The 27,615-nt window shown below is 41.8% G+C and overlaps 3 protein-coding genes and 1 long non-coding RNA gene across 5 annotated transcripts; 2 read left to right on the forward strand and 2 right to left on the reverse strand.

The window, feature by feature from the left end:
* The first annotated feature begins 102 nt into the window (after nucleotides 1–102).
* Nucleotides 103–1,771, forward strand: ms(2)35Ci (male sterile (2) 35Ci). 2 transcript variants are annotated; one of them, NM_165114.2, is made up of 4 exons: nucleotides 103–313; nucleotides 371–581; nucleotides 644–782; nucleotides 844–1,771. In NM_165114.2, the coding sequence occupies exons 2-4, from the start codon at nucleotides 372–374 to the stop codon at nucleotides 894–896; spliced, it is 402 nt and encodes a 133-aa protein (NP_723911.2). In that variant the 5' UTR covers nucleotides 103–313; nucleotide 371; the 3' UTR covers nucleotides 897–1,771. The 2 variants fall into 2 exon arrangements, with proteins under 2 accessions (NP_723911.2, NP_723912.1); NM_165115.4 differs by having other exon boundaries at nucleotides 844–1,409.
* Nucleotides 1,772–3,270: 1,499 nt separating this feature from the next.
* Nucleotides 3,271–5,334, reverse strand: lncRNA:CR43764 (long non-coding RNA:CR43764). Its single transcript, NR_073781.2, has 3 exons — nucleotides 4,141–5,334; nucleotides 3,857–4,035; nucleotides 3,271–3,794 (listed from the first exon to the last, which is right to left on the reverse strand). It is a non-coding gene; the product is annotated as a long non-coding RNA:CR43764 (long non-coding RNA).
* A 108-nt stretch (nucleotides 5,335–5,442) lies between these two features.
* CG15262 (uncharacterized protein) lies at nucleotides 5,443–7,002 on the forward strand. The gene has a single exon (NM_135906.3). It carries the CDS (start codon nucleotides 5,582–5,584, stop codon nucleotides 6,896–6,898), a length of 1,317 nt encoding a protein of 438 aa, NP_609750.1. The 5' UTR covers nucleotides 5,443–5,581; the 3' UTR covers nucleotides 6,899–7,002.
* Nucleotides 7,003–25,588: 18,586 nt separating this feature from the next.
* On the reverse strand, nucleotides 25,589–26,536 carry nht (no hitter). Its single transcript, NM_078850.4, has one exon. The coding sequence runs from the start codon at nucleotides 26,479–26,481 to the stop codon at nucleotides 25,744–25,746; it is 738 nt and encodes a 245-aa protein (NP_523574.4). The 5' UTR covers nucleotides 26,482–26,536; the 3' UTR covers nucleotides 25,589–25,743.
* Between the last annotated feature and the right edge of the window lie 1,079 nt (nucleotides 26,537–27,615).

Here is a 27,615-nt window from a genome sequence, read left to right on the forward strand (position 1 = left end):
ACACGACTAGGTTTATTGTAATACCAAGATTCCCTCCGAAGGTCAAAATTTTTTTAAGTTTTGTAGCTTGTTACTTTAAATTGATTGTTCTACTGCCTATTAGTTGGAATAAGCACCTTTTATAATGTTGTCAAATATTTTCTCAGATAAACAAAATTTGAATGCACACAAGACACTAAGGAAAGTCCGGCAATCCGCATAATTTCAAAGGAGTTCCTTCGAAAAATTGTCAAATGTTGTAGGGTCCTCGGATACCTGGCAACAGAAATGGAGCTCGGAAGAGACTTCATCAAAAGGACGTTAGAATTGTCACGTATGTGAAATAAATAGAAATTATATCCACTCGCTAAGAAATTCCTTCTGAACTCAGAATGCCAATAATCAAGAAGTTCTGCTATTGTTTTAGTCTAAGAATTGGCGCATTTTCAATTGCGTACGCAGGTCTTACAATGGATGTATTAGATACAGTAGCGACTATATATACTAAGTCGCAATATTGCGCTGATATACTACTCCTCTGGATAATTTCCACCATTTGGAATATCATTTCCGCATTGGTTCTTTTGACTGCACTTTTTCGGGTAAGATCAATCTGCCATGATACATTTAGCATCACTAGGTATCTGAGCATCCTTTGTTTCAGGAAAATCCGCATTTGCTGCCAGTTCATCTGGTGACTTCTCTTTGTGGCCTGATGCTCGAAATGACCAATCACATGGTGATTGCCTCCCTTGGCAGAACCGATTACGTTTTGATATCCTATGCGTTCATTATGATTGCCTGTAAGTGATGGCCCCCTCTTGATCACATCTACTTCAAAAAAAAAAAAAAAATCGCCCACAGTTGTATCTGCGGACGTCGTGATCGTGCTGAGCTACTACCAATCGGAGGTTTAGTGAACCACTCCGATTACCCATTAACCCAGGCAACCGACCGGGCGCAGCATGTAGCATTTTGTGGTGCGCGATTAGGCGCGAAAATTTATTTGGAAAATGTTGCGCAATCCGCGCCGTGCATAAATCGTGGCCAATTGTCACCAGCGGATTGGCAACCGAACCTCAGCGACCTGCGTTTAATTATCGCCCCGCCAGCGCCCGCCGAGCTACATGCGTGCTAATTGACCAGGCTGCAGCTCAACGCTGCTCCAATCCGAAATCCGAATACGAATCCGACTCCGACTCCGAATCCCCAGTCCAAGTCCACGTCCCAGTCCCAGTCCCAGTCCCAGTCCAAATGTCCAAATGATAACCGCGACGATGAAAACGCATGCTGAGCCAAATGAAAATTATGTTGCAATGGGGCAGGCGTGCTGCTCGCTGGCTGGTCAGTGAACCGCAGTTTGCACCACCATCCATCCATGGGGCTTAATTAATTTCCTTGATTAATTGAAAGTGCGCCTTGCTCGCAGTATTTTCGTTTTCTGTCTTGCTTTTTTTTTTTTTGTTTATTTCTGGGCCATGGTATGTTTATGTGTATTTTTGGCAGTGCAAAGTTGAAGGCAATAAGAAAAATCGCCCCGGATTCGATTCGGTAGTATGTGATGGGCGTTGCCCTGGCCAACCCTTGGCCATTACTCTTGGCCCGAACCGTACCTTTCCATTTTTCCTCAGCTGGTATTCGATTATGGCCGGAATTATGATCCTTGTTGGTTGGATTCGGTGCAATTACTTCGGGATGCCCTGTAAAATGTAAGCAACTTTTTAAGTTGTTGTTTAAAGCGCTTAAAAAATAAGTCAGTAGAATTACTCTTCGAAATAAAATCTTAAAAAACAATGTCTCTATACAATACCATTCGGGTCATTTTCAACATAAACAATGATCATACATCACCAGCGAATCGGAACCATAATCTTTGACCTTGTCAACCCACTGAGAGCAGCAAGTACATCAAGATAAATTAAGCCTCAATTGTGGATTCAACATCAGGCCAACTAACATCCATCATTCCAGTTTTATGGCCGCACAATAGAACCCGGAATACCCAGCGAGTCAATTTTGCAGCGGCAACTAAGTTGCAATTCAACTTGCAACGTTCACCGAAAATTCACTGATTTCATAAAATATTACGATAAATGTCGCTTTCAACATTTATAAGCCAAAAGGATTTTAATACTTTATTGCTTATAACCGCAAAGCGACAGTAAATGCTCCTACTTTAAGAAACAAAATGCAATCGCATTGAGGCGAATCGAAAATAAGGAAAACAAGAAAAATGAATTGTCTTCATTTTGTAATTTAATGGTATTTTATTGAATTTCTGATGCGAATGGGCAGGGACAAGGCGGATTGCCCCCATCCTTGGGGTATCTGTATCTGTATCGGAATCGGGATCCCATCCCATCCCATCCGATCCGATCTTCCCCAGCCTGTTGACATTTAAAATATGGCCGCGTGTCAATGCGACTGCCCTACGCCCATTTTTAAGTCAGGTTTACATTTCGATTTCGGTTTCGATTTTTAATTCGCAACTCGCCCGAAATCCCAGCGTAAATTCAATTTGAAGGTCCGAAGGAAGGCCTGCAGAAAAATGTGCTTTCACTTGACCCGCAATGCTGCGTAAATAAATTTTATCGCATCGCTGACACGTGCGCGTAATATTTCATTAAATTTAAAAACTACACCAAGGGAAATATGCAAAAGTAACGAAAAAAAAAAAATAAAGAAAATAAATATAATTGCGTTCGGTTCAAAACGGCAGCATAAACAAATCGGCGATTGCATCGTAACTTCGTTTTCAATTTGGCAAGTTTGACACTTGGCCAGTTAGTGAGTGTCCCGCGATCTCCGCCAGGCATTCCAAGTCCACCTCACCAGTCCGAAGTGTGTGCCACCTACGTTGGGCCAAACTAAGAGTCCAGCTTTTCCACCTGGAGTCAACCTGTCGTTGCTACTGCCGCCTGCCACTCACTTGCCGGCAGTGCGTGCTGCAGTTGCTCCTGTGGCTGCTCTGATTGCGAATGCCAATTGTTGGCGAAGCAATGCCAATGTTTATGATGGCTCATAATTTGTTTGCCCGCGGCTAGGTCGTAAATGGAGCTCAGGATTTATGCACAGGCCAGTCTAATTACTAAAGTAAATGGTGAATGGTATTTAAATTTAAATATTTTCAGGGTTATTAATTTTTATACTTTCGGTTGAATTCTTCATAAATGTCCGGTGGTTTGTAATGTTTTTTCTGGGCCTTGAAGACAGGAAAGTTTTATCCTTTACAGGAATTCTTTATTAAAATATCTATACAAATTAATATAAGGGCACTGCAACTTTGAAAGTTTAGTCCATACACACATTTACAGCACTAAATACAAAAAAAAAAAAACTTGACAAAATGAACGCCCACAGAGACGGACTAAGTCGCAAGAGTGATGTACGCCTATTATGAATAATTTTTAAAGACTGGCAAGAACGCCATAAACATATGGCCATTATGCTGTACGCTTTGGCTAATGGCCCGCCTGCCACTAAGCCCACTGAGGTGAGAGGAATATGTACATACATACACATGTTTCGGCTCTTCCCGTGCCGGAGCAGCACTTCCAATGAGCTCGTAAAACTCGCCGGGCTGTGGGACGATTGCTTCCAGAGCTTCTTTCGGTGCTTACTGATGTCTTAGATGCAACTACAAGTGCTGCTGCTCCCGCTGGTCATTAGCCGAGATGGCGGCACGCACCCGATGCGGCTTGGAGTTGGGTCATTTGTGCCGACGAATGGGGCGTCTCTTAAGCCGATGCTAATTTCCATAATGCACGCCTTGATGGCGGCCAACAGGTCCTGATCCCCACTGCGTTTTCCACACTCTGCGAATAAAAAGTGGGGGTTATGGGTCTGGGTTTTATACGCTTTACATATGTAAGCTTACAAGTTCATTTGTAATTCAAGTTCAAGCACCCAAAAAATACTCTCTATATATGCAGTAAGTATTTTTGAATAATGTTTTAGTTTTCAGTGTGCTATCACCTCGAAATGAGTAAATGTCTGGGTAATCTAGGAAACTTAGCTTGCGGAATGGTCACGTGATACGTCAGGTGCGGGAGAAACCTATTCTGAAATACAAAAATGAGTATTTTGCAATCAAATGAAAGCCAAAATCCAATTTAGGATCGCCTCCAGTTGACACCTCCGTGGCCTAGAGACTCCACTTGCCTCGACTGTGGCCCTGGCCATGGCGATTTAATGGCTTCGCAATTGGCCTGACCCATCTGTGGACCAGGCCAAGTGCCAGGTGATCGTGGCCAGTATGACTGCGAATCGTGGAGCGGAGCAGGCGGCTTTTGTCGCTGTCCCCGGCAACATGAGTATGATTTATTGTACTTTATGTGGCCGGAGCAGCTTCTGCCCGCAGTTCGTGATGGCTTCGCTGGCTTCGTTAGTCGCGTTCCTGGGATCTGGATGCATTGCTATATACTCTGTACATGGGTATTTGGAAAGTGTTCTGTGCCAGGAGTACTGTATTTTTGGTTGTGCTTAGCATATTAAGTGGTAACTTATACATGATGACCTAAGGAATATGCAGCATGAAGCAGCAAATCACACGATCTATTTATATAAAATAAGGACTATAAGCTCACATGATATTGCAAGGGTATTACAAAGTACGGTTCTAAAACTTAAACGTATTTTGCTTTTTTGATCTGAAAATTCTGCACTTGGCCGTGCGGCGATTATGTGTATCATTTTTCTTTGCCAGCGGCTGGGATTCTACGTTATTGTATTTTATATTATTTGTGCTTAATTTGGGGAGCACAGGTAAGGAGCAGTGGGAGCCGTGCACCTGATCCCAAGAGTGTTGTGACTCTTGAGGCCGCTGGACAAGTTCGTTGATTCGCGGCAGGCAAATGACCATGTGCTCCTCAACATTTTGTGGGCAGGAGCACTTGGACTATTAGCCAAGATATTTTCCCTCCCCTTTCCTTTTTTTTTTCGTTTTTTTCCTTTTGTCAATTCCCAGGGACTTTTGCTTGGCCAAGGAACGAGATTTATGTTAGTATGGTGTCAGTTTAAGTTAATGGGTTATACTCCCCGCCAGTTTTTTATTTAATATTTTATAGGCGAACGTTTTTTGTGCGTCTCATTCTTATTTTTATGCACAATTTTATTCTTTTTCCTTTGGCTGCTGCGCAGGTGAATTTTTTTTGAATTTATGACCATACCTTTTAAATTGCTTTGTGGCAATTTCCGTGGCACCCACACAATGCGAGAAGTTAATTTATTAGTAAACTCAATGTTTCAGGTTTGTTATGATTTTTGTTTTTTAGCTGAAAAACGACTTAAGTATATATGTATAATCTATATAATCTATCTATATAATCTATATTTTTCCCTGCTTAACGAGTTGCTATTAAAAATCTGACACATTAACTTTTAGTAATTTTCGCGTATGAATATGTATCACAAACACATTCGACTACAAGCTTTATATCGAATATTTTATCGGAAATCAGTGTTAATCAGGACTCTCTCAAATGTCATTTTGGCAAGCTATAGTATTGCAAACCAAAGCGATCTCTGCCACACGTGTTTTTTCCTCGCAACGCTTATAAATTACGAGATAAGCTCTGAGTCTTATAGAAATCCAGAGTAAGATATGAAACGTCATTATTACAATACTGGGGATGACCAGCAGGAGGTGGAGAGCTCTCCAAGTCCGCCGCCTCCTCCGCCTTTCCAATCGCCATTATCATCGCCCGAGTCTTTGCAGACCCCGGATGGATATCCCATTTTGTACGTGGATGTGGTAAAGAATAAGCCCAAACAGGAGTTGCCGCCGTCCGCATCACCGTCCCAACCACTTGCGCCGGAGTTCAGCATCTTTCGCGAAGATTTTCCGGCTCTGCCAGGATCATTACCATCTGCATTACCAACCGCATTACCAACGACATCGAGCCCTGTGGTGCCCGACGACTGGACAGCCATGATGAGCAACAGCGAGCAGGTCGAACTCGCCAAATTTCGAAATACAGTTATCCGTAATTCCAGTGATCCGTGCGTTAACGCTAACGGCAACGAGGTGCTCCGTCAGCCAACCCATGCTCCCGAGAAGCGCCAGAATATGGAGTTGCTGCCCCATATGTACGGTTATCTCGGCAATCCGTTCCGTTTAAATTTGAGCATGATATTTACCAAGCAATTCCTGCTCGAAGGCGTCAGGCAGAGGGCTATAAATGCGGCCCACAAGAGGGCTGCCCTGGCAAAACCAGCAATCCAACCACCACCCGGATTCGAGAATTGCAAAATTTTTGCCCGCTTGATAACCAACAGTGATGGTATGCCACTGGGTGGAGTCACATTTGAGCTGGGCTCACCCACTAATGAAACGACTTCGAATGTGGAGGCGAAACCTTCGGGTTCCACCATTCAGGGAGCCTTTGGGATGTTGGGACTGGCCAAGAAACTGCGATCGATTAATCAGAACCCGCTTCTATTCGGAAATAATGTTGCCCACAATATAGGCGGAGCCGCGGACTCGATCTTTACCGGGCCAATTCAAGAAGCCCGTTTGACTCCTCAGGAGATGAGCTACAAATTGCCATTGAACTATCTCTTCAATGTAAATATGAGCCTACAGGAGCCCAAAATCGAGGAAATGCATGATGAGCTCCTATTTTTCTTCTTCTACACATATGCTGGCGACATGATGCAGATGCTCGCGGCTGCTGAACTGGCGGAACGTGGATGGCGCTATCACAAGTATGAACATTTCTGGGTCATTCGCCAGGCGGACAATCCCAACTACTTATATCACGGATTCCGGGAGTTCGGAGAGTACAATTACTTCAACATGTGGCAGTGGAAGATCCTGCCACGACACTTTTACCTGGATCCCGAGATCCTGGAGCGCACTCTATCCAAGGAAGAGCTGTATGTGACGTACGGATACCATCCCCAGATGTCGGGTATTTAGAAGAAAGTTCTTTTGTCATCAATAGCCAGGGATATACGGGTTTAAAAATTCTCTCTGACGCTGTAGCATCTTTTTTATAAAAACAAATTAAATTTTTTATAAATATTCATAAGCGTTTTATTAATAAATTCAGTGTGGGGAATGTATTTATTTATATTTAGTATATATAGTTGCCTGTTTTCTTAGTTCTATCAATTGGTGTTTTTTGCGAATTTGTAGTGTTCATATTTATTCACTATTTATTTATTATTGTATTAAAAGTTAACCAGCGGATGACCAACCCATGTTTTAGTCACCTTGCAACCACGGACCCACCGCCGAAAAAAATCCAAGCAACCACACCCTCCAAATGCCATCGCAAATCCACAATCCACACAAGACCACTGAGTACCCAGCACCACCACCACCTTCATAGCCAAGCCCCAAAGATACGAGGAAAATCGCAGCGCTCATTAGCAAAATGGAGCAGACGGACAGTTGCACATTTGGAGTCGCAGCTTTCCGCCCAGACACGATCTCTTGGCCAAGTGTCGCCGTCATTTAGCCCGCTAATTGCCACGTAAATTTGCAACCATTTTTGGCAGCTCATTAAATTTATTATTAAAACAAAAGCCGGAGCGAAGCCAAGTTAATTGCCATCAAATTGACATGCGAGCCGCTTGGAGACGGACGACAACACCCGCCTGGAATGGCCGTTTGGGATTTGCTCGCTGGGATTCGGACTCGCCGGAGCTCGCAACTCTGCGCATGCGTATTAATTGCCATGGAAACTTCATAATTTCATGTGGAAAAATGTGAACGTTAGGCGTGCTCAGTCTGTATACGAGTATAGATATATATATATATATATACAGCCCACCGCAAGTACAATGTGTAATTTAAGCGAGGGAGACTTAAAAGATTGGAGTGGAACCAGGTTTTTGGATCTGTCCACTTGGCGGCTTATTTATGGCACGGCGAAGTTTGATTGAAATGTGTTGTCTGTAAAATTGACAACTTGGGTGAGATTTGCACGGCTTACAGCTGGATTGGTCTCGGCTTTGGATACGCGATTTGGTTTACCTATCAAATTGGAGCACTTGGATAATATTTTGTAAATGCTTAAAGCTTTAGCTAAAATGTATAGTTTAAGTACATACATATTTAATATAAATTTATATACACAACAGCAATATTACAGCTTTGATGCAAAGATAGAATGTTTATTCAAATCAGTGTAAGTAGTAGCAAGATTTACTTCGTCTGCTAAACTATTTTCCAACATAAAGTGATACTCTTTTTTTTGCAGTGTGTCTATCTGCAGCCAATTAAGCATGAATCATGATCGCAAGACTCGTGGCAGGAGCGTTGTGCAACGAACGCTCTGATTAATAAGCCGCCCGCACATGGCCCACTCCTGGACGGGAATTAACCCCGAACTCCCAAGCCCGATCCCGATCCCGATCCCGGAGTGCACCTATAATCGCGAGGCATAACCCCGGCGCACGCATGTGCAACTGCAATTACCGTTAAGCGGAATGGAGGAGCGAGACAGGTAGGGTGTCAACACGGTCGTAACTTGCAATCAACTTAAGATGACAGGGGAAATGAAGCATTGACGCCTCGCACGTACCACGTACGTACATACATATGATGTCGGTATGGAAGCGGCCGAGGAAAGTGTGCCTGCCGAGCCAGCCACATCACATCCCATGGTCGTCCACTGGTGGGCTGTAGGAATAAAAGATATAAAAAGGCGCTGCTGCAATCAGGTTTCTCCTACTGCTCTTGTCCGCGCCGAGTGGGTACCAAATTAGACACATTTTATTATTAAAATCCACTTGTGTTGAAATAAAACACGACTTTCTGTGTCGCACATAATGAAAATATATGGCAAGTTAATGCCGGCAAATATTTATCAGCACGAATGCACTGTGGCAAGATGGTCGGTCCGTGGTGTGAACCCATTGTACTATACCATTGTACCATATTGTACTCTATACTATATCTTTGTAGGTTGTCTTTCAATAGTAATATGTTTATACTAGTCTTCTCTCATATTCTTATTTATGTGTATTATATATCCTTTTAGCAGCACGTCGAATCCACTGTTTCTTGCCACATTTGACTTGGAAGATTGCTAGCATCTTCAAGTCAGTTCTTAAGAAGTTATCTTTTTTTTTGTTAGCTGCAATTTTAGAAGTTTGACTTGGCAACAGCCTCTGGAGATGCAAGAGCGAAGATCAATGAACGTTGCGATCAAGGATTTTGTCATCGGGGGAGCGTTTTCATTCAAGTCACGTAGCCGTCTTTATGCATATATCAATCCGGCAAAGAACCTAACCCAGCGATGCTAATTGCCGGAGCCCAGAAGAGGCGTCTTCCTTTTGCCCAATGCTGGGCGAGGGCGAATTTGTAATTTTAATTAGTGGCCGTCGGAGGGGGAGAAGACCACCATACCGATTTGCATGCGAAGATCGCGTCAGGTATATTTCGATTTTGGCTGGTATTTGCTTATATATTGATTTATCTCTCGGCTTTTTCGGTGTTCGGCGGCTGATGCCAGCGGCCGGCGGGTTCGTTGTCTCATTCATCAGAGACGTCTGACTGTCTGGCGACTTCGGTGGGCATTATGCCATAGCCAGACCCATGGATATAGATATGGCCATAGCCCTGGGTAGGGAGTTCAAAGACACAACGGGACATTCAACCTGGATGGGGGAAGCGACAAGGCCACGGCAACGACACCACGCTCCACACCCACGTGTGCCCAGCGGCTAGGGAGTCGTTGACCAGGAGGGTTGACTGAACTGGAGCTACAACATCCACTGGAAGAAATGTAACAAGTGTGTTGGGGTCAATACAAATCATAAAGTTATTTTCAAAGTAAAATGTGGTTATATACTGTAAGGGAAACCCTTTTCGATGCATATACTTTAAGTAGCATCCAGTCGGTGAAGATACATTTCGCATTAAAGAAACGGTGAATAATTTTGACATTTGTATCTTTTAGGAATTCCGCAATGAAAACAGCTTGGTCTCCATTGTGATCTCTCGTATGATTTTTTCCAGTGCGGAAAACGGAAAATCATCCCGGGAAGAACTGTTGCTACTGCCTGCCCCAACAAACGTCAAATTGCAGCAGTGAGAACTATGGGCCTGATTTGCAATTCAGCAGTAGAACAATGGTACCAGCATCCGCATCGATCGCGGAACGGTGATCTGTGATCGCAGATCGTCTTCCCGTAACAATTTCCCTTCTGCTTTATGCAGCATGCACGGAATTAACGGATTTCGAACCGATACGATTTAATCTGAGCCGATGCGATCCAATCCGGCGATCCCTCATAGCTGGCTGGCCACTGAACTGCAGCGGAGAAATCGCGTATCCGATCGGATCGGATTGGATTGGATTGAGAAAAGCGAGCAACACAAATGTAGGTGGTGTGCATATTAATAAAGCGAAAGTGCAAGAACCACAAAACAGCCGTTCATTGTGCTACAATGGAGTGCACCACCCCCAATGGAGGCACCCCACACTTCGGACTTACCCCAACATCTTGGCTGCATAATAAAATTGCTACATTTCCACGCGTTATATCTATATCGCCATCGATATGCGGCCGGCTTATCTAAGCATTTTGCATCTTTCTCCACACACCAAATTTGTCAAAAACAAATTTGAATTGAATTTGTCAAGGCATACGGTCCATGTACCCCAACGGCAACGATATTATGTAAGTTTAATTAGCATAAATGTGATTGATCCCCCAGTCTCGGCAAGTTTTTCTCGTATTATTTGATTTTTTATTGATCTTTTTCGAACGAATGAAATGCAAAAAAATGCAATTGCATTTTTCCGTTTTGGCTCTTTTCCCTATGCTTTTTGTTGTTATGAATGCTGAACGTAACTATAGATGGAAAACTGATCTCTAGAGACCAAATACTTACCCTACTGATGGCTATTAAATGGAAACCATCCAGATTGGCCAAGAAAACTGGTAAAGCTGAGCGCATTATGTATCAGCTTGTTAATTATTAACCAAATTAGTGTCGTTTTGGTGTACCTAAACTGTATGTAGTTGTGACATTATGTAATTCACAAATAAATATAGGTTTTTTTTTTTTAATTCAATTTATAACTGCTCTTTTTAAAGCGTTCTGTAAACATTGAAATGTATTCATCATTTATAAAACTCCCATTCAAAAGCTTGCCATTCAGACGTAAACAATGAACTTCATTGATCATTGCAAACTCCCCATTCTGATAGGTATTGCAAATGTCCATAACTCGCGAAAGACATCCATCTATTGTTGAAATTTCCATACCATGTCATGCACATATTTAATAGCCATTCTGCATATGACAAAATATGCAATACACAGAGGTAAGCCAAAAACCGAATCTCTGGTGCAGGTGAAATTTGCATGGTCATATCTATGCCTTTATACGAGGTCGTGGGGAAATTGAACTTGTGGCCAGATATGAGAAAAGAACCGCAACTTTAAATTCCGCCAGCATATTATGCTAAATTAGAATCGAGCCGAGATTAACAAATCATTTGATAGTTAAATTTTGATCTCTGATCTGATTTTATAATGAGCAGAAGGCATTTCTATGGTGTTGCATACGTTTGGGGTGATTTGCAGTAGGAGTTATGTAAGCATTTAAGTAACCGGCAATAGCAGGCATAAACATAAAACTGAAATTAATTTAAGCATTAATCTGCTACAATCAATTATACAGTTGTAGCTATTTAATTTGTTCTATTCTTCATCGACTTAAGAATCCTATTCTTTTTATTTTATTGTAGTGCCCTCTACACCAAACTGTGCGTAATTCGAAAGCGGGGACGAATCGTCTTCATAGCAAAACCTGTTTGCTTCTATGGCCCCATCAAAATCCTCATTAGAATCAATGTCAGCCTGGGGGCCAGGTTCCCAAGTGCATATAAAAATTAATCAGGCAAAAGGCTCCCCGCCGCAGAGAGCGACAAATTAACGAAACGAGCCCAAAAACGGCAGCAAAACAAGCAATAAAATCAAACTAAAACTCCAGTCGAGCTCAAAGGAACCACAACAATGCCACAAGTTGCAAATGCGAGTGGGGCAGCAAACAAATCTCCCCAGCGACAAAGCAAATGAGACCCACTGCGCATTGCAGTGCAAAAAAAAAAAATGGTAAAATTTATCAATGCATTTTACATTGAATATGTATTTAAAAAGATCCATTATCTTACGATATTTAAGTACCTATATAGCAGTTATGTAAATGTTTAAAACTGAAATCGAATTTATGAAATATATATTTTAAAAAGCCTAATGACATATAAACTATCTATAAAATTAAAGGATATTGAAAAACATACGTTAGGTTATGAAACGAAAAGCAACATAGTTTTATAACGTGTTTTTCTCTGTGTAAAGAGAAGGCAAAGGAGCTGGAGTTTGGGCTCGGAGTAGGAGTTGAAGCTGAGCTGAGCAGAGCTGGAGCAGCAGGCCAGTGGGACAGTTGGCCAAAACCGGCCGTGGTCGCAGTGAAGTCGGGGCTCTCGCACAGGCCAGCGCTGTTGCAACATGTCAAAATAAATCAATTGATTGATCTTGTTTTATTTATGTCCAATTCAATTTCGATCAATGAGCAGCGCACACGAAGGCAGCATGTTAAGCGGCCCGACCAAGATGCCCCGATCCCTGCCAGGTGAGGAGGATTGTGGCTGAGGGAGTTGTGGAGCTGCGGAATGAAGGCCTGTTAGCCCGGCCCAAAGTGGACGCAACTGGCGCTTAACTGGGACCGCAACTTGGCCCGCGGGGCGCGTGCGTAAAATTATGTTGCGAGCGGAAAGTGGCCCGAACTTCGTTTTGGCCAGGAGCCGATAAGGCTCGGAAGGGGCGTATACGATGCTATGGGGCGATAAGCCAGCTTGGTGTTTGCACCGAACGCGAAAAGCGAGCTGTACTTACGTGTTGATTGTACTTAACGTAGTAAATTAATTAGTGGAGTGGTAGGAGAAAAAGCAAAGAAAAAGCGAGTGTTCTCGAACAAATAATATTTTCCATTTAAAAATCATAGTCACATGTAATACTATTTTAATTGCCACAGAAAATTGAGCAGTAACCAAAATTCCATTAAATTAAAGCTCGATATTCCCATAGCGCTGAACTCTCCCCGTTACTTCTTGTCCCATGCATTATGCATGACACCTCCTCCAGCAATTTATCCCATGACAAAGATGAAGAAAGACGACCTTAATTGCCTCACATGTTCTGCCACCCACATATGTATGAACAATTGGCGTTTGGAAATAGTTTTCTCCGATCCGAGATCCAATGCCCCATCCAGAGCCCAGATCGAGGCCCTACCTTTTCGTTGGTGCAATCGAAAGTGCGGCGTGCATCTGTTCAGATTAATTGTCAGCTTTCTATGCGCGCACAACTGTTTAGGCAGTTTCCCGTTTTCCCCATTTCCATTTTCCATTTCCCCACACTCGGGCTGCCGCATCACGTGTCACAATTAAAGGCTAGGAAAATGGATTGTGTGGAAGGTGAAGGGCTGCAATTTTTACGTAGTTTTCAACTTCCGTCAAGCACTTAAAGAAAATTTAAAATATATTACTTATTAAAAGAGGATGTTTGTTGTTGATTTGATAATAAAAGTCTTGAAAAAATATATGTTTGTATATAATATCTATAAAAGACTAATTTGTCATCAGACGTAAGGTAAAAAATTTAATCCTATATTTTTTGATAATTTTGTAAAGGTCCTTAAATCTCATTATAATAGTTCTTGGATTTTGTTAATTTTTTTTGAGTGCTGGAAAGCATACCTACAGAACTGTATTTCCAGTGCTGAATGGCGGAGAAAGTGCATCTATTTCGGCTTTTCTCTTCCAGAAAAATGATAAATTAGCTTAGAAAAATCACGAGTGTCAGGGCGTGAGTGCGCGATAGAATTGGAGTTCGGAATAGAGTGGGTTACCCGTTCCTGCGCGTGTGTGGGGACTTGATTAATGCACTTGCGCTCAGGCTCGACTCGAAACCTCCGACTATACTATATACATATATATATATATATCGATTTGTATATCCGAGGAGCTAGCTATATGGCACGCCTTACACGGCCCACGGCTCGAGTCTAATAAAGTAATTTACTCCGCTAAATAGTTGCCGGCAGCCAATTTTAAACCCTCCTTGATATTTTCGGGTGCCTTTTTAACAAGCTGCTGCGCTGCATTGCAAAATTAGCATTTTAATTGAAATGTCACGCCGAATGCTGACTGCCGCCAAATGCCTTTAAACACAAGTATTTCCATTTTATTTCCCAGACACGACACGCACTTTTTCATATGGCCATTTACAAATTTTCGAACTGATGTTTTCATTAGCTTTTTGTCTGATGAATGGCATTTCGGTAAATTTGCCAAGTAACCTGTTCGGCTTGTAAAACGGCAGCCAGTGATTTAGATATGCCTATTCAACGTAGTTTTTTTTTGATTTCAGGCTGGAGAATGGCAATTGATGATGATGAATGACGCATGTTGAATCTGAAGCAATGTCGAGGTGCAGAAACTATCTCAATCGGACGGAAACATGTTCAAATAAAAACCAAAAAATTTAAATTAAAGTAAACTAAACAGTTCCGTTTTTAAATACTATTACTTATGTGACACGTGTTAATTTTATTTATTATATTATCAGTTGGAGTAGCCAACTTGAGAAAAAATCTCAACTCTGTTCCAATTGGAAACATTTGTTTCATCTTGTACACGAACCTTTCCTTCAGACCTAATTGGAGTTTTCCCATGCTCATCACAATCATCCCCAATTTTGAAAGCCAATAGATTCGATATTTCATAAATAAGAAACACATCTCTCGAAAAACGCAAATGGGGGAAAGTCAAAGTCGGGCGAAAGGTGACAATCCTGAGAAACAAATTTGAAAGCCATTCAAGCCAACGTTTTCCATTCTCCTCCTCTTCCAGCTGCATCTCTAATCACTTTCCAGCTACCGCAGATGCAGTCTCCTCTGCCCCAAAAGTCTTCATGCCGCATGTGGCTGCCATAATTATTGTTTATAAATAATACAATGCTCACGTGTTGAGACTAAATCTCCACTTTTCATCCGCACACACCCCTCAAACAGATGAGTTATGATCGCGCATCCTGCAACTTCACTTCTGTAATAAAATGAAAATAAATATTAATATTTCAATAAAAATTATTTAATATTGTTTAAGCATAGCGATTTGAAATGAATGCGAAGGAATTTATGAAAAATAATGATTGTGTGATTAAGCTTTGCATGTAAACGAATGATAATTTTAATTATTATATATATGTCTCGTCACTACTATTTTTTTTTCAGTGTGCCTATGTTTGGTTAAATTTTAGTTGGTATTGTACAGCCACCGTGTTGGGTTACTTGCTGTGTTAATAAATTTAAGCATTTTGTGCATAAATTATAGCGATTGCATATTAATTTTTGGGGTTATAATACGGTAGCATTGCATAGCAGCTCGTAAGTGATAGGGTTTCGGTTTAGCCTAAGACTTCTGTCATGTAGTCTACATTATTTATGGTCTTACACGTGTTATGATGGCACCCCAGGGGCCAAGTGTCGCTACACGATTCAAAAATGTTGGCATTAGGGATGCAATAGAATGCGACTAATTTCAAAATTATTTGTGAAGAAAGTGGAGCAACTATCCAGTCGCTTTCTCAGCCTTCCATTTATAACTCAATATGATTGAATAGCTCGATTCCCACTTATATTAGATATCGGCTCATAGAATTTATTTAACACCAATAAATCAACGCCAAGTGCCAGCCATGAGATATTTTGGATATATTCTATAGATACTTTATGTAATCGATTCGATTCGCTGAACCATAAAAATGAGTTATCGTATGTGCGGCACATGCCGTTTAGAATTATCATATAAATTCTTTTGAAGCTATGAACGAATCGATAGATTGAAATTAGTATTCGAAAGTGGCCAGTTTTCTCCGCTAAAGAGCCGTTTCTTTGTCTCATTTCTGGCCCTTGTTTATTACATCAACAATTGTTGCAGGTGAGCCGTGTGAGTCTTATATGGTCATTGTTTATAAAAACCTAAAAATATTATATCAAAAGGCAAACTTTTATTTCTATTGTGTGGCATTGTGGGTGAAAGTACTCCACAAGCGGCTTGGTACACAAAGAGAATTTTTTTTTAAATAATCAAAAATGTATAAGTATTTGAGCAACCATTTTTTGAATATAATTAAGTAACTATTTAAGTATACTTAAGAGAATATAACCAAATAGAAATGCATTCCAAATATAGGTATAGCTTGGAACTTTTTTATTTAAAAATATATTTTTTAAGTGTTTTTGTACTTTGGTGTCATTATTAACTCATTAGGTGTTTATGTAAAATGTCTTTATATTCCAGGCAAAACAATTGCGAAGTTGCATCATCACCAATCCGAGAAATACGTATTTCAGCCTCATTTGAATATGCCTCCAAATGGCGTCGACGACTTCCGCCAAATGCGTTTTAGTGCAACTTTATTTCGATTGCGAAATTTGTACAATTGTGGCCAAAACAAACAAGCAACCACTACAAAGGCCCATGTCCATATTTGCGTTATGTGTAGCGAGTACAACGCATTTGTGGCCAATTCACCGATTCCAATTCCAATTCGGTATTTATAGCTTGACATTTGCGCCAACATGGTCGCCGTTGCCAATCCCCCCACCTGGCTAGTTAACATGTGTTTACCTGCACCTGCGCCGAACCAGCCCCCCATCCCGCCCACTCCATAAGGCGCAAAATTTACAATGGCAGCCATTTTTGGCTCTTGGCCAAGATGAAGATGTCGTTGGCACTCGTTGTTTTGGTCTGAAAGTGAAATGTTCAGCGTTTTGTGGGGCCTCAACTGGCGGCTAAATACACCGAGTCCGTTTTGAGTTTTCGGCCAGGCTATAGAGGTCAACTGGCCATTCGTGAGATTCTCGGAAGAGTCGACTGTAACATTGTACCGGGTTCGGAAAACAGTCCCAGTTGGCCATAAAGCACCAAACGGCCGGTGGAAGACGAGCAAAGAAGTTTTAAATTTTAAATGCTTATGCAAAGTAATGCCGAAAATGCTCTTTAAAAAAACAGTTGAAAAATTACTTTAGTATATAATAAAAGCTGACATTCATTGTGATTGCAACAATAGAACATTACAATATATAATTTGTTCGAATATTGAGAATAAAGGATATACAAAATTAAATTTTATTTATATTTTTTGGATAATGATAGTCAAAAATCTATATTATGAATCCACAATTTCTATAGACATAATGGCCTTGCAAAAATATTCTAGATTCAAGCCGCTCCCCTTCCCCAAAAGATATCACCCAAAAGAGCGACACGCACCATTTCATGGTTCAAAAGGAAACAAGCTGCACGAAGCAGAAAGCCAAAAAAAAAAAACAAAGCATGAAAAAAGTAAATTTCATTTTACAAGCGTACAAATTAAAAATGCCCAAAGTCTGCGCTTTAATTAGTCAAACTCGCGCCAAAGCCACAAAAGCAAAGTGATGGTGGTGCTGGTGGTTTTTCTTGGCGGTGGCGACGCACGAACCACGAGATGGGGAACAAATAAAGTTGGAGCCGCCAAAGCCGCACGTTGAAATCGGAATCAGTGTCGGGGAATCGGGGGCCTAAGGCTTGAATTCAGAGTCAGGGCTGCGACATATGGCGACAACTTTGTGAGATTGCCGGTGGAAACTTCTTGGTATTCCAGACGGTCAAATTGGCGTGCGGCTTCGACTTCCGCCGCTGTACATAGATATACATATATATATATACATATACAACGACACTTGTCCAACGGTTTTTAGGCTAATTTTTAAGTGGCCAAGTTTTGGAAATTAAATGGCCTACCGGCCAGATTTATGCGCCAAGTCTAGGATTGCTTCTTAGTGGCACTAGCACTGGCACTTGCCCTGCCACACTTGGGGCCACGCTACACTTTTACAACTAAATTTCCAAATAAACTAGCTTTTTACGACTGCCCCACAGCGATCTCAATCACATTTCCTGGTAACTTGTAAATGGAGTAACAAGTGGATAGGCCTACTACTCTCGTTTATATTTCAACTTTTTTTTTGGACTTCAAATGTTTTATTGCTGCTTCTTTGAATTCTCATTTCTCTCGGGCTTGGACCGAAAATGTGACATATTACGAATTTGGTTTAAATTAATTGCCCAAGATGCGAGCAGAGATATCCGCTATACGTGACGAGATCAAGGGAACAGGAGCCCCAATCTCATATTCTCTTGGTTTCTTTGATGGCAAGATGTTCGAAAGATTGCATCTATACACTCCTGGCTAGGAATCTTGAATTGTTTACAGGGAATTAAAAACCAGAATGAACTGGCGCCAAGTGTGGGGAGAATTGTACACTCAGGATCTCAATGGATTCTACTTGTGTTTCATTCATCAATGGCGCGTTCGATCTGATATCAGTTATGTGGAGTTCGATGAAAGAGATATAAAAATGTTGGGGAATTATATCGTAGATTTCTGTACGTTAATTTTGAGTAAAATAAAATACGGGAATGAGATTAATATTTCTTACAATTTTTATTGGTGATAAGATCTCGACATGGCTTCCGTTAGGTGTTTTACCCTTTGTGTTTGCAGCTTTTCTACAGATTAGCAATTTTTCTTTGAGTGCGATATCTCAACCCAATCGATTTGCCATGCCATGTACGCCTATTTTTTTGTTCGACATATAACACAAGTGGTAGAACCCCAAACAGTATCAGTAGCTATAGAATTGCGTTCTGCGAATTACAGTAGCTACCTGTTGATGCTTGAGCGGATCCGAGACATAAGCACTTGTTGTGTAGGCGTAGCCTGAACAATTTTTGAAAATGAATTGCCCAGAAAGACATGGTTCACACGCACTTTTGTAAGCGACAAAAATTCCACAATCTCTTAGCATTGTTTTGGCAAACAAATAATTACTTCGACGCGGTGAATGATATCGCCGGCATTCAATTCTCTATTATTTTTAAGGCATGTGAGCTGGGAACACCCGGACAGTTGGACAGGTACAAGTCGCTAGTCGGTGAAAATACTCGAATTTCTATTGATTTGCCATTGGGGAGGAGAAAGCCATTGTGCTAGCATCGAGTGTGTGTGGCCCAGTGCGAATTGAAATTTCGGCTTAATTTTGTTTCGGCTGGAAAGCGGCTAAAATGCGACTCCAGCGCCATTGTTCCCGCCCATTTCGGGTCAAGTGTGTGGCAAGTTCGCTGCTTAAGTCTTTCGTTTTTATTTTGCTGCCCGCTTGCTTTTTGTTGCCCGCTTTGCGTTTCTGTTTCTGTTCTGCTGTCAGCGGCTCATGTCAGCGAATTTGTTAAACAAACTAAAATGAAATTTCGTTTTGGGCCTCGTTTAATTAGTGAAAATATGGCTGTAGCACAATTAAGGCGATGTTTTGCATTCGCCGGGGGATTAAATCAGTCCCATTCCGCGCTCGGACAGGCGGAAGGAGATGATCTCGTTGTTAAACTGCTAACTCATAATGCGAATGCCTCGTCGGTCCGCGTCACTTAGTGCTTATTGTGTCTGCACGTCTGGGACGTGTCGGCCCGCCAAAGCTTCTCAATGGTCAGACGGATTTGCACGGTAAATGAAACCAGCCGAAAGATGCACAAAAGGCATTTAGTGGCACTGTGGAAAAAATTCTAGAAATATAGAAAATCTTATGCCAATAATAGAATGTAGATAAATGAGGTATTAAATTTCCTAAATTGCGCTTTATTAGCATCTGAATATATTTATTATTTGCTTTTAAGTACTATGTGGAATGGGGAAATAAATATGTAGTAGTGGTTTTTTATAGAAAAAAAACTAAGATATATTAACTTAAAATTGATAGTATAATCGTACATTTCCTATATCACTTTCCCAGTGCAAGTCACGTTTTCGGGCGTAAACAAATTTCGAGTAAATCCGTAACTGCAACGTGAAAGAAGCCGATGTGATTTTTTTCGGTTTTTTGTTTCTGTCATGTCATGGCCTGAATGGTCGACTGCTTCTCTTTTTATAAACTGACTCCCCCGAAAGTGACACACTCGCCCGGTCTGGATTTTTGATTATTTTCGATGTTTTCTCATCTGGCATCGCCATCTCTGCCCCCCTTTTTTTGTATTATTTCTCGTATTTTGGTATTTTACCCCCCTTTGGGTTGAAGTGTCGTGCGACAAGTGCCGCAATTGAGTCGCTCGCCTCTCGAAACTTGTCAACATTGCCCCCCTTTTTCGGGGGAGGTGCACTGGGTGGACATGCCTGTCTCCAAGTCCGAGCATTGTCTGTACGTCGAACAGGTGACGCTGGCTTTGTGTGTGGGGCTTTTTGTTGTTTTCTTTTGTCTTTTTGGCAGTGAAATCGAGCAGAGCAAGATTTTCGTGGGTCTCGGCTTGGATCTTGATCTCCTCCTCGTTGGCTGGCGTTGATTTATGGCCAACAATTTAAGCAATTTCATTTTATTTTATATTTCTGGTTGCCTCTACGGCATTGGCTTAAATGTAATGTCAACTGTTTTGCATGTCATTTGAATCGAGGGGTGGGGAATGGCTGTACCTGTCACTCGGCCACCGAGCTTTGTGTTGTATAGGAAATGATTGGCCAACAAGAGGAGTTATTTGCCATGGTATGGCGCAGAGAAAGTGAAAAAAGATTTGATGGAAAGTCTATCGGGAAACGAATGATAGTTCAGACTGAGAAGTGGAGAATTTTCAGCAAAGCTACCATTAAATCTGTAAATCTATATGGTAAACACTCAATTTTGTGATATTAGTGTCAGTATTATCAGTACTGGCCCTTCACTTTGGAATATCCAATATAAAATCCGTACAAAAGTGCAGCTTCCAGCGAACAAAAAGAACAATTAAACGTCTCTTTTTACATTTTCTGCTTGATTTGTGCTCTGGAAAAAATATAAAAGCCCCAAAAAATATCACGAACTGAAATGCGTGGGAATAAATTTTGCGTGCGACTTATTATTCGAATTTATAGCAGAAAAAAAGAGAATCATAAAAAATCTCAACAAAAGGAGGAGCGAGAAGGAAAACTAAAAAACTAATCGCACAAATATAAATATGACAATAAAAAAGTGTTTAGTGGCCGAAGCGAACCGTTTCGTCCAATTGGGCAACTGTAATAAATTATCGAAAAACACGAAATGCCCGCTCCAAAGACCCAGTTGCGATCTATTAAAAAAAAAAAAGCGAAAATAACCAGAAATTTTGCAAAAATTTGAGGCCACAGATTAGCATCGGAGAAAAAATCGAAGGTAGGGGTAAAACAGGTTCACACGCTAACCAAGGCAGGACCACCTCATCTGCAGGAAGTGTAACTGAAATTGCAGGGGTTACTGCTCCTTGGACCCCGCCCTTGCTACCTGTCCTGTGGCAGCAACAAGTGAATGACAGGATAATCGTCCTGGGTACCTGTTCAGCTCCTTTGTTGCCCCGGGTTTTGTTCAGCTTTCTTTCCCCGAGCTGCTGCCTTCTTTTTGGCATGTGAACAAACTCGCATAAAATCTCTTAATGTTTGCATTCTGATGCGGCTGTCGTCTCGTTTGATGCGTGATCTTGTTGATTATGCTGATGTCTGGAATTGAGATCGAGAATTTCGGTCCTCTGTTTCTCAGGCCCGATAGCAGGTTCACTGCCTCATTCAGGTTCATTTCCCCTACCCCTGCCCCTGCCGAGTGTGAAATTCTTGCTGGTTTTGGCATTCATGGAAATTGCCTATGCCTTGGAATTTTGTGGGAACAAGTGCAGCGGCATCGCCAAAATCGGCCACATTACGTGCTCTTTTTAGTCGAGCCAAGGGAAGAACCCCCGCAGACGAGAGCGTGTGAAATTCAAGTTTTTGGGAATGATTTTGTTCTGGTTTTTTTTATTTTGCCAAAAACTGTGTGTGAAGTTAGTGGGAAATACACGAAACAAATGTACAAAAAGGACACTGGAATATCTAAGAATAAGCACCTTTTCAAATGATTTTTCTTATAATTTGTTTTGGTATTATAAAACAGTATTAATAATCATGTCACACACTTCGATCAAACACTTTGAGCTTTTCGAAAGATTACCAAGTTCTTATAAATTTTTATGAAATTTCGACCAGGCATCAATCAGGTAAAAGCACACAGCTTCGCATCCACCAATATGCGACGAATTTTAAGCCCAAAAGCCCCTGAAAAAGTCACGCACCTTAAATGGAACTGCCCGCGTCCCATTTAATTAACATTCCTGCAACCTGCTCCTACCTTTTGTTCAGCATCCCTTTCATCCTGATCCCGATACAGATTCCGATACTCAATCCCCATTGCAATGCCGCTGCCGATGTGTGTTTATGTGCCCTAAAGTGCTGTCACCTTAGTGCGGCACGCATCGTGATTTATGCTCGTGCAACGAGAAAATTAAATAATAAAACTGAAAATCTGTAACAAAAATGCTGAGGAGCGCTGCTCTTATAGCCGCTGCACATGCGCAATAAATTCGGTTTTTATGACACCTGACAAAATACGCAGCAGCCGCAGAAAAGGCTGCAGCAGCAGCAGCAGCAGCAACTGCAACTGCAACAGAAGATGCAGTTCAAAACGGAGATGGAAGCGGCGGCTTCAGTCGAAATTTTTAATGACTAATGGCATAGGTGGATGCACAGTAAAAAATTCTAGGTATTTTCAAATAAATGTTATATAAAGCTTAAAGATTAATAGAATGTATACCACTTATTTCTCATATAGAAAAAAGAGATATATTTTTTCGTTTTTATTTATAAACATATTAAACTTTATTATCTCAGCAATCGCTTTTGGTATATATTTCATTTATGCTTAAGGATATTTTATAGAAAATGCCTTACTTTTTGCCGGCAGTGTATGTGAGAGGCTGCCCGGGATGTTTGGATTCGTTTATTGCCCAGTGTCTATTGAAGATTAATTTCATTTACACAACTTCATCGCCTTGCCGCCTTGGCTTCAGCTTAACACTTTGTTGCTCGCCTGGTTGCGTTTTGAAGTTAATAAAGTCATAAATTGTCTTACCGGGTGCTGGTCGCTTCCCTCTTCCCGGATTTCACTGTTCCACAGCTCTAATACGCAACAGTTGGGGCCGCAGTCTGTAGCGTCGCAAATCGTTACGTGTCCATGTGGTTTTATGGCTTCTTTTGTGAGTGCCCACTGTTGGGATGTTGGAATGGTGGTCCGCAGCGCTTAGCGGCATATGTTGCGGATTAGAAACGGAGCCCTAGATATTCCAAGGGAATAAGTGTGTGGCGGTTTATGCACTCGAATTTCAAACTCATCATCTTTATGATCGACTTCAGCTGGAGACTAACACCTTAATGACGAAAGGGTTAAAGGTTCTGCAGAAAACTGATGGCTTTAACAATCAGAGCATTAGGTAAATGAGCGAAATGCCATATGAACTGTTATGTTGCCAATCAGAGCTGTTCAATTACAAAGAATGCCTTTCACGTGGCTCTAAAACGTGGGCAAAATAGTTTCCACCACTAAGTGGAACGAAGGAGACCTTCGAAAATGGGTTTATTTAAATGACTGGATAGATAAGGAGCGTGCTCAATTAAATGTAAATAAGCGCGAAGTAAGATGTCATTGTGGCTCCCCATCAGGTTCCTTATCGGTGGGCACACACGGGCAGCTTAGCCCGGCTCCAATCAATTCCGATTCCGATTCTCCGGGCTCCCCGGCTGAATGTAACACCGGTCCCGAACGCCATTCGGCAAACAATAATTTGTTGGACTTTTATTTTTTAGGGCCGTGTATTGGCACAGCTGCTACTTCAGCGAAGAACCGAAGAAGAGACGGAGTAGTCTTTTAATAATACAACGATGACAGACATATATCCACATCGCCGGATCGGATCGGAGTTGAGCGGAACTGAAAGCAGCGTTATGCAAAAAAGGTGCAACACATTTTCCTGCCCCACACAAGAACAACTCTTTGTGTGTTCCTGCTATACAAATACGATAAAGGTGCACCTATAAAAAAAAAAGAACCTAACGGATCGTCTGTGGTGGTGTGGTTCCGTCAGTGGTGTTGCATGTGCTGGAATTCGCCTTCCTGTCCTTACTGGGTTGCAAGGTTCACGGCAACACGGCCCTCTGTTCAAACACACCTTGCTTTCGTCATAAAAAGCAGACTCTTCCGCCTGGAAAAGCGATGGCTACACTGAAAAGAAATGTCGCTTGAAATATATGTTAAAAAGTATTAAAAGTCAACTATTAGACCACTAATCACAGATTGATCTAATGAAAATATTATAAAAAACTACATCTAATTTATCACTTTATTACACTCTTTTTATGATTAAATTTCTATGGTAAATTTACATTTATTTTATGACTTGCCTTTAAACCATTATATTAAAACTATTGTTCTAAGTGCTTCAAAGTCGCAACTTTGGGGTGGTTTCCTCTTCATCCGATCGCCGGACAAAAGGAAACAATAAGGGGGAGAACTTTTCCTGCTCATCTACCTGTCAAGTTTACGCCTGACAGCATTTGATATTTTCCTCGAGCCTACACCAGCTGCTCCGGCAAGTCCTTGAAAAAAGGGATACACGCCCGAGTTGAGGTTGCAACATGTAGCAAGTACTTTGTAGAGGGTGCATTGAATAGGGGTGGCTATCTTCGCAACACGGACAGGTGGTGATCCTGCGGATGGGCCCACTTTCAATTTGTTTATACATTAGGTGCTTATCAAGCGGTTATCTATGAATAGAAAGAAGTAAACTTTTTGTGGGTGCATTGTCCTGGGTGTATGTATATTTTCCGTTCCGGCAGGCTTAAAATAGTTTATCATTAGCACTTTATTGGAATATGTCTAAAAAGAGATTATCTTACTTGAGGGGGAATCCCATTTCAAATCTCTACGGTGGCAACCGAGAACTTGATAATATAGATTCTAAACTTCCGCTTCAAAGGTTGACACCAGCTGAATACGCTTTCTATGCCAGGTCTTGTTAACATATTCCAAGCCTCAATGCATTTATAATCGCACTAACCCCTTTCAAATGCCCACAATTACATGGAAATTAATGCTCCCCACCTTAGAAGGTTCCTAGCACGATCCTCGGTCATGTCCCAAAAACAAACAAAAAAAATCTTACGTGAGTAAGCAGACTTGGGGAACGGCTTCAATTGAAGTTCAATGAAATGTGTCGCCGCGTGCGCTTTGATTTTATTGCCAGCACTTAACATAATGAGCCGCCCCGATAAAATCACGTTTCCTATCGCGCGGCGCATGCGCAATGTGCTCGATACTCGATTCCAGTGCGCATATGCTTCCTGTCTCGCCGGATATTCCTTTGAGTGCCCCGCTCCATTGTCATCCGTCTGTGGCAGTGCAGCACAAAAGTTCAAAGTGCACGGAGCAAGGGATCCATTGAATGCCAAGTGCAGCCGAACAAAGGATACGGATAAACACCACCTGTTTCCTTGGGCTTTCATTTGGGTTTCCATTTGGGGATTTACGCGAGAAGGAAGTTCATCGAACTGCGATTGCTGCAATTGAAATCGTAACGCGCATGCAGGGAGGCAAACAAAATTATACAGGAATTGGTTGCCTAAAAACACATGCCTTTGAATATCATACGTATAGTAAAAATGTTAAGAAAATATTCTAGAAATGCATTTGCACATGTGAATTAGATTTATTTCATAGCATTTTTTAAAAGTTTTCTGATACACTAATTTTAAATAGTTATTCATTTGAATGCATTCTCATTTTAATGTGCTGAATAAAAACGGATATTCTGTATTGGAAAATCCTTATAATTACATAATTATGACTTGTATTTTAAATATGCTTCGAAGAGCATGTTGGACCGGGCGTATCGTCTGTCCTCCTCCATAAACTGCAGTACATCCCTGATGTTCATATGCTTAAATCGCGGAGCACATGCTCGCTGGATCGGAGCACCGGTCAATTTGGCGACTTTCGAACCACTTGGAGCAGATTCTGGGGCTAGTTGTTCTCCCGGGCGCTTTCGACCGGAGATGGCTAGCAAGGCCGTATCATTCACCGATTCCAGACGAGCCACCTTTCTCTCCTCGTCGATGTTCTCTGCCCGGCGCTTGCGATAAAAGCCGGTCTCGTCATCCGATGATCCATAGTCGGCAATCTCGAGATCGTTGAGGAACATCATCGTGACCCTCATATCGTTCTTCATCACACAACGTTCGTCGTTGTGCAGATGATAGCTTGTTCGATGCTCGCACAATTCGATAGTCTTCTTGACCACATGTTTCATGTAGGTCTCCAAGGCGGCCAAAAAAGAATCCAGGAGCCATTCTTGCTCGGAAATGTTGATATCATCCGCCTGGTTGCCCTGGGACAAGTGCTTCATTATCTTTTTGTAGATACTGCTGCGGTCAAAGAAGGATGCACGTTGATTTTTCTTTATGGAGACTTTTGCCTTGCTTGCATCCTGAGAGCCTGAGTCCGGCAGAATCAGATCATTGATGATGAGCAGCTGACCAGCATACGGCTGAATAGGAACTTCAAGGGAAATAATTGACATCACGAATATAATTCACAAACTGCGCGAGGCTTCACTTTTTTGCTGTGAAAATTTCGATATGTCAAACTGAATAAGCTTTACAGCTGCTGTTGTCAAAAACGGTAACATTTTAGGGTTACTGCCTTTCAGCTAAGTACATTATAATTGAAAAAAAAAAAAACTGTTAGAGACTTTGAAATAAGTAGTAGCCCTGTTATATTATATTTATAATTATCAAACTTTTGAGTAAGGTGCTATTTAGATTCTCGACTGCAATATGCATCAGCTGGACATTCAAATTCCTATACAGCCCTTAACCAACGCCACCCAGCCAGGTGCTAGTGGTGGTGCTGCCACGAGTCATCAGCAACACCTCCATGGAAACATATGCCGGTCTACCCCGCTTGAGTGCACCCACCCCTCGTGGACTGTTGACCGCAACATTTTCCTGCACTGAAATAATTTACATTAACTCGCTTTATAAATAAAAAAAGAAATTACATTTCAATGTTATAGTATAACAGTGCCAGGTAACTCCATTTTTAGGGTTTCCATCGTAGGCTGTTAATTGCACATGGATAGCTTTACATAAACCCTGAGGAAAACATTATAACCTCCTATAAATGAATGGAATAATCTGCATTAGGAATACTCCATCTAGTGACTTTCATATTCGTAACTCAATTAGTATTTTTCTGAGTGCCCTCTATGGCCCACTAACTCGATCCTAGCTAAGCACTTGTTCCTGTTCAATGCCCAGCAACAGGAGCGGAATGAGTTGGAGGAAAACGTGGCATGGGCAGGCGCAGGACACGATATGCAAAGTGCACAGGAATGCAAGTGGGCCTTCTCGGGCGACTGGCGACGTTCGACGGGCACGAGCGCCTAATTATTCAAATGGAGGCGGTCTGATGGCCTCGGTGCCTCCGTCGTAGACGCAAAGCCTCGAGTCCGTCGCCAGGTTCGGGGTGAGCGGATATTAGTTAAGACAGCGGCGCGCGACAGTCGCCCGCTTACCAACTCCTGTCGCCGTGTCCCGCACATTTCCGTGCACCACTGAACTTCTGGCCCGAAAGATCATCGTAGCCACACACACATACACACACACACACACAGGGGAGTGTTGGGCCGCATTTTTAATTGCCACGTTACCTG

This window comes from Drosophila melanogaster, chromosome 2L (assembly GCF_000001215.4).
Source record: "Drosophila melanogaster chromosome 2L".
NCBI classification, from domain to species: Eukaryota; Metazoa; Arthropoda; class Insecta; order Diptera; family Drosophilidae; genus Drosophila; species Drosophila melanogaster.

Coding starts and splice junctions, on each gene's coding strand:
- CG15262 (NM_135906.3), top strand. CDS start 5,582: ATGAAACGTCATTATTACAATACTGGGGATGACCAGCAGGAGGTGGAG.
- nht (NM_078850.4), bottom strand. CDS start 26,481: ATGTCAATTATTTCCCTTGAAGTTCCTATTCAGCCGTATGCTGGTCAG.